At 48.6% G+C, this 14,050-nt stretch overlaps 1 protein-coding gene across 9 annotated transcripts in view; it reads left to right on the forward strand.

The window, feature by feature from the left end:
• The window catches only part of Smoc1 (SPARC related modular calcium binding 1), a 168,753-nt gene that overhangs the window by 102,936 nt on the left and 51,767 nt on the right, over positions 1 to 14,050 (forward strand). For all 9 annotated transcript variants that reach the window (XM_004649297.2, XM_045154953.1, XM_045154955.1 and 6 more), the window contains exons 4-5: positions 4,191 to 4,290; positions 7,326 to 7,373. In XM_004649297.2, the coding sequence (XP_004649354.1) occupies positions 4,191 to 4,290; positions 7,326 to 7,373 (148 nt within the window). The remainder of the gene's footprint in view (positions 1 to 4,190; positions 4,291 to 7,325; positions 7,374 to 14,050) is intronic.

Below are 14,050 nucleotides of genomic sequence, written 5' to 3' on the forward strand. Positions count from 1 at the left end.
ACAATAGAAGCAGAAACTGGCTTCCCTTTGGGCGATGTGCACTTGGTCTCCAAAGAAGGACCCATCCGTTGACACTTCAGCCTTTGTGGGATGCTCCAGAAGGGAGCAGGAACACCTTTCTAGTTTGCATCTATTTCTGTGGGGTTTGAACCACCCTGAGGTTTAAAAAAAAATTTATTTGTGTGTGTGTGTGTGTTGGGAGGTAGAGGGGGAATGACAACAGGGTATTTTTGCTGTTGCAAATACCTATCCAGCTTTATGTAGGTGGCTGGAGAATTGAAGCCAGGCTGGGGACCAGCAGGCTTTGCAAGCAAGTACCTTTAACCATTGAGCCATGTCCCCAGCCCCCAACCCTAGGTTTTGACAAGTGTATATCAAGACATTAGAAATGGCCACTTGTTTTGTCAATTCCTCTTGAACCAGACACTACCCATAGATTAAGATTGAGACTTGATTAATTTGAAACTCTTGGGAAACAAAAGGTATCACCTATTAATTTAAAACATAAATTTGCAAGGGAGGGAGCTAAACCAGGCAGAATTTACATTTTTTGATTGTGTATGTATAAGCCATCAATTCTTTGGAATTTATACCTGACCACTTATCTACAAGGAACTGTGCTTCTTTGAGAGTAAAAGGACTATATCTATATAAAAAGAAACCTCTTTCCTCCACCCAAACCTTTTCAGACTTTTTTCTTCTGGTTTTTCAAGGTAGGGTCTCACTCTAGCTCAGGCTGACCTGGAATTCACTGTGCCATCTCAGGGTGACCTCGAACTCATGGCGATCCTCCTACCTCTGCCTCCTGAGTGCTGGGATTAAAGGCGTGCACCACCACACCTGGCTGCCAGACTTTTTTTTTTTCTGATCTCAGTCTGCTCTTTCTTTGGCAGGGCAGAGGAGGTTGTTCTTTTGGTTCTCACCAGTTTGTCTCTGGCCTTTTGAGTGAACAGAGAGCTTGTTAAATAATAATAATAAAATTAACATGACGATAATCAAAATAAACAGCTAAATTTAACTGACACTTACCTGGTGAGCTAAGTGCTTTATTTACATTATCTGATTAAATTTTCCCATCAACTGAGGTGGGTATTATTGTTATTATCCTCCCTTCAAAAACAAATACAGACCCTAGGAGGCTCAGTCTGATGAAATGGCGTCCCCAAGGCTGCAGACTGCGTCCACGCAAGCTGCTTTTGTAGCAAACATCTGGAAAACACCCCACTTCAGCTCACAGACCCCCTGGTGATTTTGAAACGTGGGCTGGTTTCCTTAGGACTCCTTCAGCAAAGGGAGGGGGGTCTTGCTCAGTCACCCCTGCCATTTCCACAGTGGGAGACCCTGCTGGGGCCTCTCCTTACCTTTTTCTATTCACTACTCACCCCCCGCCTCCTTCCCACAACACAACTGGGCCAAGTATGCCCAGGTCTTGGAGGAACGGGGCAACAATCCCCCATTCAATTTCAGTAGTAGAGAGTCTGGAAGGAGCTCTTAGCCTGTGGATTTTATCTGGCATCTGTTCCTTGTAGTGTGGATGAGGGAAAATGGCGAGGACCCTGGGGAGAAAGGAGCTGTGTTTGGTGCCCTGGGCCTGGCTGGGGATTGGGAAGCAGTGCTCATGTGCCTGTAGAGAGACAATGTGCACACTGAAGGAGCGTGTGGCCCCTGGGACCCTTGAGCCCAGAGGTCAGATTGAGCCCAGAGGTCAGATTATGTCCCTTGAAACAAAGCTGTGGGCTTGTCCTTTTACTCATGTGTTTCCTGCCCCAGTAACCATAGGCGGAGCTCTGCGTGCCCTACTGTAGGGCTTTCAAATGGTCCATTCCTCTGTAGCCTGCTGACCCCAGTGTCCGCTCCGCAGTATTCAGCACTGGGCCAAAGGCACAGGCCGAGGTGCTGACTTGGAGCACAGTCCTCATGTGAGAGATTCAACAGTGTGAGACCCTGGAGTCTAGAGCTCCACCATGAGTCAGCTTGTGTGCTCAGCCCCTGGGACCGTTCCCCAGAGGTGATTGTTGGCCAAAGAGGAGAAAGGAGCCAGCCAGAGCCCATTAAAATACTGCCACTGGCGAGGAATCAGCTCTAGGAAACATCCCCTGCAGGGCTCGCGGACTCTGCAAGGGGCAACTCCAAGTTTCCAGAGGCTCTTTCCACCCACGCCCACGGAGGTTACCGGAGGAGCTCTGGCCTTTGAGGAGACACCTGCCAGGCGCTGCTGACATGGCTGAGAGCCATCAACTGCTAAGTCCCCCTGTATCTGGCCGTCACCATGCGCCAAGCAGGGAATTGCCTCCCCAGGGCCTTCCAGCTTGGACATGGTTAGCCCCGCTGCGTAGATGTGGCTCAGACAAGCTTGGTAACTGTGCCTTATGCATAACTGGCTGATCAAATCCTGGACTGTCTGGATTTCTTTCCATTCCACCTGTGACCTCCTCAGAAATAGTGCTGACTCAACCTGATATAGAGATATTGGGTAAGGATCTAGGGTAACCCTATGCCTACAGGATGAAGGAAGAGGAGAATGGGGCTCTGGGGTCTGAGCATTGAGCACTGTCTCCATGCAGAACTGGTAGAGATGAGTGTCCCATTTTGACTGTTGCCACCTGCCATCTTGTCTTACCCTGATTTCTGTGGACAATCCCATGGGTGAAAGAACTAGCTTTGGGTGAAATTACAGTGTTGGGTGTCCACACAAGAACAGCACCCTTTCTGTGGCTTTTTTTTTTTTTTGACTTAGTGATAACTTCTGGCTCCCATTCAAACTGTCAGATTGCTCTTCTCGCTCATCTGCTACACTCCCCTGCTCAATTTGTATGCGGTTACCGTCTAGTCTCAATTCCAATATGTCCTTGATCCCAAGAGGCACCTTTTTTTTTTAATACTCTAATATCTTTGCAATTGACATATATCTTGTCATTGAGATCCATGCTTAATGTGGTGTGGCTCTTAAAATTGATTTTGTAGTTTAAATTTGACAGAGACCAGGAATGGAGGAAACATGAGAATTCATGCTTTTATTCAATTCATCAGTCACCAACAAGAAGTGTAAGGATTAAATGCTAGGAACAGAGAAATAATGTGTCTGTAGTCTTTGAAGTCACAGCCTAGAGTAGAGAGATGGATTGACTGATCAAGTCAACAGTCAGGGCTTGCCATGGGTAAAAGGTTCTGAGTCCATGGGAAGATCAGGGGAGGCGGAGATCTCTTTGAGGAGATGGTATATCCTGAAGGTGGGTGTGGGATGGAAGGATTAGAAGAAGGTTGGAGATAGGTGGCCCCAAACAGTGCTGTACACAAATAGAAAAGCAAGAGCAAACAAAGGCTCAGAATAAGACACTGGGGTGTGTTTTTGGAGCACCAAAGAGGTCACTGTGCTTCGAGTAGGAGTGTGTGGAGCCCAGGTTGTGGGTAGAATGACTCCACAGGGATAGACAGGAGCACTGCGCACATTAGTTTGATCTCTATCCTGGGTCTGAAGGTAAATTACTGAGGGATATTACCCAAAGGGGTTTGCATCCATAGGTATTTAGGTAAAGTTCTGGAACTCTGCAGAGAGAACAGATGCGAAGAGGACAGCGGGTGGGAGACTATGGATGAGGGGATAAATCTGAAGGATGTGCAAGCCTGCTTTTCATTTGCTGCCCTCAGACAAGTAGGTCTGGTTCTATAGGCTTGAAGATCACCCAGAGGTGCGAGTGGGCTTCTAAAAATCCTCTGGCACAGGGGCTGTGTCCTTGTTTCAGCACAGCCACATGTTCAGTAGGCAGGTTAAGCATGCCATTTGTTTCTAACTGGCATTTGCCAAATTAGTTCACCTGCCAGATTTTTTTTTTTTCTCCAATTGGACGGGCACCCATGCCAGCACTCTGGAAAAGATGTACAGGTATTGATGAGACCCATCACCAGGTAACCGCAGTGAGCATATCTCCACGGAATATCACATAGTTACGAGTTTGGAATCATAAAGAGGAAGTTGCTGAATTGTCATGGTTGTGCATAGGGGTCACAAAGCAAACACAGCATCGATGTTGGTGGCCAACTATTCTAGCTATGGAAGAATCTGGAGTCAGATGTGGAGGCGAGACTAGAAGCAGCTTTCCCAACATGTGGGGTTCTTGGAAAAGGGGTGAGGGATGACTCAGTGTGATCCAAGACTTATGGTTCTCTCCCCTTCCCACTTCTCTAAACAGGTGCAGTGCCATACTTACACGGGGTACTGCTGGTGTGTCACCCCAGATGGGAAGCCCATTAGCGGCTCTTCTGTGCAGAATAAAACTCCTGTATGTTCAGGTACCGTAGGGAGGGGCGGGAGGAATGAAAAGGGTTGGAGAGAGACCCTTTGGTTGGGCTCTGTGACTTGGTTGGGGGGAAACCTTTGAGAGGTTACTGTGGTTGATGAACCCTTTTCCAGGTCAGGAGGGTTCTACTCTATGACGCCTGCTCAGTAATCAGCTGGGTGAATAGGGTCCATGTGTGCCTGTGTGCATGTGTCTAGCTGCTTTGAGTTTATATTTCTGGATCAATGCTGTTTTCTTATGCATTGGCCACAACCTAAAGCCTGAATGACATATAGGTTTTTAGTTTATGTACTATACCCGCTGATGGTCCTTAATTCACATTATTAGGATGGATTTTGAGGCTGTATGGATGGGCGTTTACCATCAAAGTCTTCAGTGCTAATTAGTGGTGTCTGTCATGGGCACAGGAGATTAGAATGGTGGCTCTTGGGTAATAGATTTTTTAAAAATAATATTTTATTTATTTATTTGCAAGCAGATTAGATACAGATGATAGAGATAGATAGATAGATAGATAGATAGATAGATAGATAGATAGATAGATAGATAGAGAGAGAATGGTGGACACACCAGGACCTCTAGCCACTGCAAATGAACTCCAGGTGCATTTGCTACCTTGTGCACCTGGCTTATGTGGGTCCTAGGGAATCAAACCTGGGTCCTTAGGCTATGCAGGCAAGCATCTTAAGTGCAGAGCCATCTCTCCAGCCCCTTGTGTCATAGATTTATCATCCCCAAATAATGTTATGCAGAGCAATGGAACACTTTTTAAACATTGGCCCTTACATCTGGCTGGCCATCAGTGGTACCAGGGAATTAAAAAGAAGATAGGCCAGGCATGGTGGTGCATGCCTTTAATCCCAGCATTTGGGAGGCAGAGGCAGGAAGATTGCCATGAGTTTGAGGCCACCCTGAAACTACATAGTGAATTCCAGGTCAGTCTGAGCTAGAGTGAGACCCTACCTTGAAAACAAGTGAACAAACAAACAAACAAACAAAAAAACAAAAAAACAAAGCCAGGTGTCAAGGCTTCTCTGGGTGTATTCTGATGGAGAAGGTCTGGAGTAGACCTGAAGTCCTTATTTTTATGACACTCTCCAGCTCTTCCTGATGATTCAGCAAGCTAGGTAACTATTACTAGGTAGTGATCTGTCAGGTTGGCAAACATGAAGTCCTTTTCTACTCCAAATTTGGTGAGCATACAGAAATGTTGCCGTTAAGGTAATTTTCATGAGATTGTGGATTATGGATTTTCATAAACTCCACGCTTCCCATCTCTGCCCATGGAAAAGGGTTCCCTTAAATTCACCATGCAGCTCAGCCCTCACGCCAAGAAGCCTGCCTCACATGTCAGCTGCTTCACGTTTATCTACATCTGTGGATATGCCCTACTTGTTTACTTATTTTAAATTAGAAGTGCACATGAAGTCTAAAACATTATGTTAAAGAACAACGAGGCATTCCAAAGGCTAGCGGTCTATTCTTTGTTTTATTTTTATTTCTTGAGGCATGCCCAACAGACTGGACTTTTTTTTTTCTGCAAGAGAGCAAGAGAGAGAGAGAGAGAGAGGGAGGGAGAGAATTGGTGTACCAGGGCTTCCAGTCACTGTAATCAAACTCCAGACGTGTATGCTACCTGTACACCTGTGTCACCTTGCATGCTTGCGTCACCTTGTGTGTCTGGCTTATGTGGGATCTGAAGAATTGAACATGAGTCCTTAGGCTTTGCAGGCAAGTGCCTTAACTGCTAAGCCATCACTCTAGCCCTTATTTTATTTTATTTTTTAAGAGGCAGGGTCTCACTGTAGCCTAGGTTGACCTGAAAACTCACTCTGTAGTTCGGGCTGGTCTTGAACTCATGGTGATCCTCCTACTCTGGCCTCCTGAATGCTGGGATTAAAGTCATGTGGTACCACACCTGGCCCTGTTTTGAAATTTTTGGTATTTTATTTCATCTTCTTTTTCAACATTTAAAATTGTTTTTACTTACCCCAATATATCAAGGAGAAAGTAAGTGGAAAGGGTAGTGAGAATGTATGTTAGGAAATCAAAATTTGCAGGCCAAAAGGGAAGTTTACTTTATTTGTGGTTTATGAGGAAACTAGAAACCTTAATTGGGATTGGGGTGGGGAGGGGCAGGATTTAGTTGTCCTTGCAAACGACCTGGAACATTTCATTTAAAGCAAACAAGCCATGCAGGGTAATACTGTAGCATTCTTAAAAAAAAAAAAAAAAGTCTATAGAGGAGGCATGTGACATGGGTTAAGAAAGTATAGATTCTCTCTTTCCTCTTATTGGTGGGGCTTTGTGTGGATGAGTGGTTTTGCCCCCCTGCATGTGTGGAACTGGGCTTCACGGGGAAGACAGGTGTCATAGAATCAGGCCTGGTTGATGGGTACAGATGGGATCCCAGTATCAGTGGGGCACATGTTTGGCCAAATGAACAGGCTGCCCCCTCCTTGAGGAGCAGGCTATGTCTAGAAAATTGTTTCCATGCCTCAGATTATTTGGCCCATTCAGTACAATTGGGCCAACAATTTTCTACTCAATGCAGATGGAAAATCGCTGATTTCCTGCCCTAACCAGCAAGGGATGTCAATCATTGCATTTTTAGTCAGAGGGGTTTCTTTTCAGTCGGTTCTGGTGACTGGATATGGGTCAGAACATGGAGTTGGTGAGAAGTCTGGGGCACGGGGGATGTGTAAGCAAGGAACAGATACCAGAATGCTCAACAGGGGAGTTACATGGGTGTGACATTTTGTAAAATTCTGGTCCAGACCATTTCCAGGGAACCTGGAAATCACAGTTCATCTCAAAACAGTGCTAGGTTATCAGTGACATCAATGTTAAACAAATCCCACTCAATATGTATGCACGTGCTGACTTTGTATAGAGTACCCCAGCTCTGTATATAGTACATGTATACATAGTCCTGTGCTCATGACATTAGGCTTTGCCAACTCTTTGACAGAAACCAACCGCAGTGCATTCTGAATGGCCGTGTTTTTGTTTCCCTTCTCACCCAAGGTTCAGTCACCGACAAGCCCCTGAACCAGGGTAGTTCAGGAAGGAAAGGTGAGTGGAGTTTTATGCTTTATCTAAACGTTTGCTTCGAAAACCAGTCCAAGCAAGGGTTCTTAGACAAGATAGAAGGAGCCTGGGGGGAAAGCTTAAAAGCGCCCCACATTCCCGGTTTCCTCCCAGAAGCACTGGAGGTAAGTAAAGCTCAGGTGGTGGCGGGGGTGATTCAGCTCCCAGAGTTCATGTGGGAGGAGGGTGCTGGCAGGGACCCTGATGTGAAGTCGGAGAGTCCTGGTCCCTGGGCGGTTCAGTTGATTCACCGCCAGTGCAGGCAACGCTCAGCCAAAGAGAATGACAAAGGCAGGATGCGCACCTCTGCCCTTGGCTCTCTTGATCTGTATTCCTCGTGGATTCTTCTCACCGGCATGCTCCGGTATGCCCAGATTCTCTTCCTCTTGGAGAAGCTGGCTTCATGGGTGTGTGGCCTGCTCAGTTGTCTTCCTGACATTCTGAGTCATGATGCATTGGGTCCAAAGGGACAGTGAGGTATGCAGAAGACTAGGGGAAATACGTGTTCCAAGAGTGTCAGCCACCAGGTCTTGTCAATAGCATAGAGCTTTGTGTGACGTGTGCCAGGTGGCTTCCATACTACACTCAAGGTTTTAATGTTTATTTACTTAGAACAACAACGAAAATAGCACAAAAAAAAGTCTGTGAAAACTCAAGAGCAAAAGAGGGAATGTGGAAGAGGGTAAAGCTTTCTGTTTGAGCACCATTAATACCACTTATTTTTTTCCCCTGATTTTTTACAGAGGGTCCTATATGTTTGTCTCATTCTAGGCCCCTTAGCATATTTCTGGTATTTGTCTTAGTGCTGTTTAGTGGATCCCCCAACATGAGGCGTCCCTGCCATGTGCCGCCCTCTGTTTCCGGTGTGGAAGACGGTTTGAGGCCTAAGCGTCACAGCTGCTGGCTTCCAGGATGCCACCCCCGGGGCTGGTGGCGGTCTGGAGGCAGGTGGTCACTTCACTGCACATGCAAACCCTGCAGAGCACCTACCTTAGGCGGTACTTGAAGCTCCCCACCTGCACTGAGGCCTGCGCCTAGACCTACCGGCTCGTGCTCGTCCTCCAAGAGAGGCGGCGCTGCTGAAGGTCAGCATGAAGCTCACTGTGTGACGCTACAAGGAGACCAAGGCCAGCCACTGGCCTCCGTGCCAGATGCTTATGCCACGGCTCTGCGTGTGGGAGTGAAGCACCCGAGAGGCTGCTGCTCTGACACGCAGTGCCCCGTGGAAGGTGGTGATGCCACCACAGGTTGGAAATAGTGGGGACCCGCACACAGGTGGGTGGCTTCTCACTCACTCCCCAGGAAGAAGGGAACAGGTGCCTCTCCAGGCCCTCCCCAGAGCAGGGTTCATGGCCAAGGGCATCGTGGCTCCCTCCCAGGTGGCAGAGTTGGGGACAGAGGCCAGGCAGTATGCAGCCCTGATGTCACCGGGGCTGTCAGTAGCAGCGTGGCGCATGTTTGTTGCAGTGGGGACAGGGAGCTACCTCGGTTGGTTTTGCTTGTTGCTGAGCTCTTCGCCTCTGTTTCTGGGCATGAGGTCCCCGTGGCAGGGAGAGGCAGGTGGCCATCATGCAAAACTGACCACTCAGATTGTTCCCCCAGAAAAGCAGGGGGCACATGATAGTAGTCAAGCACTCAGGCTCAGAAAAGCTGTCTGAAGGACTTGGATTCTTTTTATTTTATTTTTCTTTATTTAGTTGAGAGAGAGAATTAGGCAGGGAGAGAAAGAAAGCGAGAAAGAGAGAGAGAGAGAGAGGGAGCGAGAGAAAGAGAGAGAATGGGCCCACCAGGGCCTCTAGCAGCTGCAAATGAACGCATGTGCCCCCTTGTGCATCTGGCTTATGTGGATCATGGAGAACTGAACCTGGGTCCTTTGGCTTTGCAGGCAAGTGCCTTAACCACTAAGCCATCTCTACAGCCTAGGACTTGGGTTCTTAAACAGGATGGAAAGGGCTCTCCTGGGTTCCATGGCTTTGCAGCTTGTGGTAATAATGACAGACAGACTGTGGTCTTCTCAGGCTCTTACTGAGCCAGCTGGAAGAGGGCAGGTGGGGTGGGGTGCAGAGGACATTATGGTGGAGAGCAGCGAGCAGTTTTCGTTCCCTTTTAGACGAGGGTCAGTCAGCAGAGCCTCCTCCGCAGGGAACAAAGCCACCTCCAGGGGAGACGCCAAGATCTGATCTCTTTGCTTCCCTGCCCATGGCTTCTTTGCTCCCGCAGGGTTCTGTGAAGGGTCTTCTCTAGGCAAAGTGCGGGACAAGTCGGGGGTGGGAGGTATGTGTGAGGGCTGGCTCTCCCCCTGGAATGGTGCTGTGGGTCTCTTTTCCCTCCACTTGGAAGATCAGCTCAGGGAGGCGAGTCTTCTCTTTGTCCATGTGGGCACACAGTGAGGAGCAGGCTGGGACCACCTGTACGAAGGGCCACCTGAAGCCACACCTGTCCAGGAAGCCAGGGTTTGAATGGGGACAGGGTGCAGAGAGGGCATTCGTAATATCCTGTGTTGACCTGCCGGGGTTCCTCTTTCAACTGCACTTAAGAATGGAATGTGCTTTGCAGGGCAGCAGGTGGGCCGGCACAAAGGCCCCTTGTCTGAGCCCGTGCCCACACGTGGCTTCCCCCAGAAGGCATCTCCCTAGAGCTGGGGCTCACATCCCCGAGGCAATGTCACAGAGCAATGCTGGGCCTGGCCCTTTGGCAGGATGGGGGGGGGCCTGGAAAGGAGGTGAGGGCAGAGGTCTGCGGGTGAGAGGGACGGGGGTTCAGGGCAAGCCTGGAACCACCCAGCCTTCTGTCCTCCCCACCCTCTTGCCCATTTGAATATGCCCCATTGGTGGGGCTGCGGAGGGATCAGTTCTCTCTGCCTGGGAGGAATGAAAAGATGTATTGTGAGGCTACGAAGAATCTGGTCACCAGCCAGGAATTAGGCCTCGAAAGGAGAGAAGGAGAAAGGCAGAGTGCGGGAAGCCGGGGTAGAGGCCCAGAGAGATAGCCAGAGGAAGGGAGGAGGGAGGGAGGCTGGGCAGTAGCAGGTCACAGCCGCTTGGCTGGACTGGGAGGCCTGGCTTGCTAAGGTTCCTGGGTTCACAGGTGTGGGGCCTGAGGGAAGAAGCAGGGGTGGGGGAATAAGGGGGGAGCACTGTTATCTTCCCCAGATGCACATGCTCCAGGAGGGGAGGAGGGTCACAACTTCAGACTATTTACTTAATCCCTTGGAATGTCCTTTCCTCACTCTGTTCTTTGGGCCCCTTGTGTTTAAGGGACTCCTTTATGGGCGCATGTGTGGTAATTAACACGTGCGGTGTAGGTCCTGGGCCATGTGTTTGAGTTTCAAATATCCATTGATCTGGGGCAATCCCATCCTGTTGCCCCCTCTTCTTCTCCTCTGGTCCCCGGTCCTTTAAGACAGATGGGGGGTTATGCATTGGGGGGTGGTGCACACGTGTACTCACATGTGTTTTATTGATGCCATGGAGGAATCTCTGCAGAAAGGAAGAGGACTCCAGGCAGCCCCTTTAGCTGTGAGGCTGTATGCTCAAATTGCCACGGGCTGCAGAAAGAGAGGAGACTAATTTGGGGGGAGGGTGTTCTTATTGATGTGGTCCAGAGGGAAGCGTTCAAAGGGCCTTTCAAAGTGACCGACTCATCCCGAGCAGCCTTGCTTGGCTATGCCCCAGGGCTCATGAGTTTTTCTGGGGTGCTTCTCTTCAGGGTCAAGGGGCTTAGGGGCTCTAGGTGAGCTTCCAAAGTCACACAGCAGAGGGTTGCTTAGCCTGCATTGCTCCTATGGTGCCAAAAAGAGCAGTTCTCAACCTTTTGGAGGGAGGAATGGGGAGTGGCAAAGGATGATGAGAAATGAGAGAAGACAAGAGGACACTTGCAAGATGATTTCTGGCAGTTCTGGGGAGCTTTTCCCTCCAAGTTCCCCAGGGGGTGACCAAGCCCGACCCCCCACCCCCCGCCACCCAGCGGATGCTATGACAAGCAGCAAGTGAAAGTTGAGGGTCATGAGAGGTTTTCTGCCGTTTGCTTCTTTTCCTGTAAGAGGTCTGCGAATTTGCTGTTTAAGGCAAGCTAGAGGGAAAACAAAAGCACCAACAAACTCTGCTGAGATTTTCCTGTATTTGTCAAGTCAGACTCAGAGAAAGACAGAATTTCCAAAACCATCCCTCCTTTGGTTGGCAGAGAGATTATTAACCCCCTCGCCGCCCCTCCCCCCCCCCCCGGACTGGCTTCTGCATAGCATGTGCTGCAAGTAAGGAATGAGTCACATTCCCTGTCTGTGTCACTATTTTTAGTCCTTCATGGAGCCTGGTCTGCAAATTGGTGCCAACTTGAAACCTGTGTCCCTCAAGAGGTGGATCAGGCAGCACCGAGGGGTAGTTCAGGACAGAGGCAGTAGGGGGCGAGCATCCTAGGTGAAGGACACTTGTGTGACCACAGGGAGCGGGGGGTGGGGGGCTTACAGACCCAAAGGAGGTGTGCTTCAGCACCCCAGGCCTGGCTTGGTTATATGCCAGGCTGGCTGTCCAGGGACATTCCACGCATAAAACACCATCCCTGCTCACATGACTTTGACCTGAACTGGATTTGGGTGGAAATGGGCTACTACTGATGGCCTGAACTCACCATGTTTTTCTCTAATGGAGAAGCACTCACTCTGGTACTGTCCTGATGGAACAGAACTATGTCTAAACAACTCTAAGCTCAGAGCAGGCAACTCTTTAGCTCTGCGTCTGTGTGGCTGTGGCACTCTCTAAGCCATGCTACCTTGACTGAGCTGGGCATGTTATATACCACTTTGCAGAGATCAGATTCAGAAAGGTACATACGCATGCACACGAGTCCCCACGCACGCACGACATGTCTACTTCCCACAGTTACGTTTCTCCAGCTTGGCTCCGTTCCCAGTCCCCTGCCCTGCATCTTGCCCTTATTCCAGATGGCTGAAGGAACGCTTATGTATGAAGAATCCATAAGCAAGAGTCCGTGTCCCTGCCAGATCCGCATCTCCAGGGACTGGAGAGGAAATGGGATTTAGAGATCTAGAAAGACCTCCTGCTCATAGATCTAGCTGAGTCCCTGCTGGTATTAGTAACCATTGGCATTTTATACTTGGTTCTTTTTATTGAGTAAATATTTCTTCAAAGCTTTCTGCTTTGCTTTTTATAGTCATGGAGGCTCTGGCTGGTAGCTGCTATTGCCAGAGCCTCTAAGGAAAGACCTCTGAGAGGGACCTGCCTGGGATGAGCAGGAGCTGTTGCCAAGTTTTATGCCTTCCACTGATACCTTCCCAGAGCCTCTGACGTCCAGGTGAGAGGGCTTAGGGCTTGCAGGCCACTGGGAATGAGTTTGCTTGCATAAATTCTCTTGCCTGAGTTAAGTACCCAACGTGGAACAACAAGTCAGAGGTAGTTCCCAGCTTTCAGGGCCATATAGCTCCCATAATGAAGTCTGAGGAACTGTGGCCTTCAGGTACCACTGTGCTGTTTCTATTTCTGAAGACAGACATGAGACTTGGGGCTGCTTATTCTCCTATTTCTGTGCACAGGCAATGAACAGTTTTTTAACTAATTATTCATTTAGTTGCATTCTGTGTATGTGTGTGCACGCATGTGCGTACCAAAGCGTCTTGCCTTTGCAAATGAATACAGATGCATGTGCCACTTTTGGTGTCTGGCTGTACACAGACCCACACCAGGATGGTGAGTCGTGTTTGACAGAGATGCAAAAGCAGTTCAGTAGACAGGCCCTCCCACCAGTGGTTCTGGAGCCAACGGGCATTGCAGTCCAAATACAAAGGAAAGTATAAGCAGTACAGCCCCCAAGCCTCAGCCTAACCCTTACATCCCATATAGAAATTAATGCAAAGTCGATCGTAGACTCCAGTTAGAACATAAGGCTGCTAGTTATAATTTTTAGAGAAGGGCCAGGCGTGGTGGAGCACAACTTTAATTACAGGTCTCTGGAGGGTGAGGTAGGTGTATTGCTGTGAGTTCAAGGCAGCCTGCGGCTACAGAGTAAGTTCTAGGTCAGCCTGGGTTAGAGTGAGACCATACTTCAAAACAAAACAAGACACACCAAAACAAACAACAACCAACCTTTAGAAGAAAACATGGGAAAATTTTTTTTTAAGCTTTAGAATTTCTTTTTTTAAAAAATATTTTTTGGTTCATTTTTATTTTTATTTATTTATTTGAGAGTGACAGAGAGAGAGAAAGAGGCAGATAGATAGAGAATGGGCACGCCAGGGCTTCCAGCCACTGCAAACGAACTCCAGATGCGTGCGCCCCCTTGTGCATCTGGCCTACGTGGGTCCTGGGGAATCGAGCCTCGAACCAGAGTCCTTAGCCTTCACAGGCAAGCACTTAACCACTAAGCCATCTCTCCAGTACAGAATTTCTTTATTAATAACCTCCATACATACACACAATGTACCCTGATCGAAGCCCCCTCCCACCTCCTTCCTTTAGTCCCCTTTCCCCTCCACTGAATTCCTTCTTTCTAGTCAGTCCCTCCTCTATTTTGATGTTACTTATTTATCTTTTTGTTTTTTTGGCCCTCCTCCATCCTCTATGACAATGGACATAATATGTGGGTCTTGTGCAGCCTCTGTGAGTCATGAATGCAAACACCACTTTGTGACTGGAAGACAGTGTTCCAAA

Source organism: Jaculus jaculus, chromosome 7 (genome assembly GCF_020740685.1).
Source record: "Jaculus jaculus isolate mJacJac1 chromosome 7, mJacJac1.mat.Y.cur, whole genome shotgun sequence".
Taxonomy (NCBI): Eukaryota; Metazoa; Chordata; class Mammalia; order Rodentia; family Dipodidae; genus Jaculus; species Jaculus jaculus.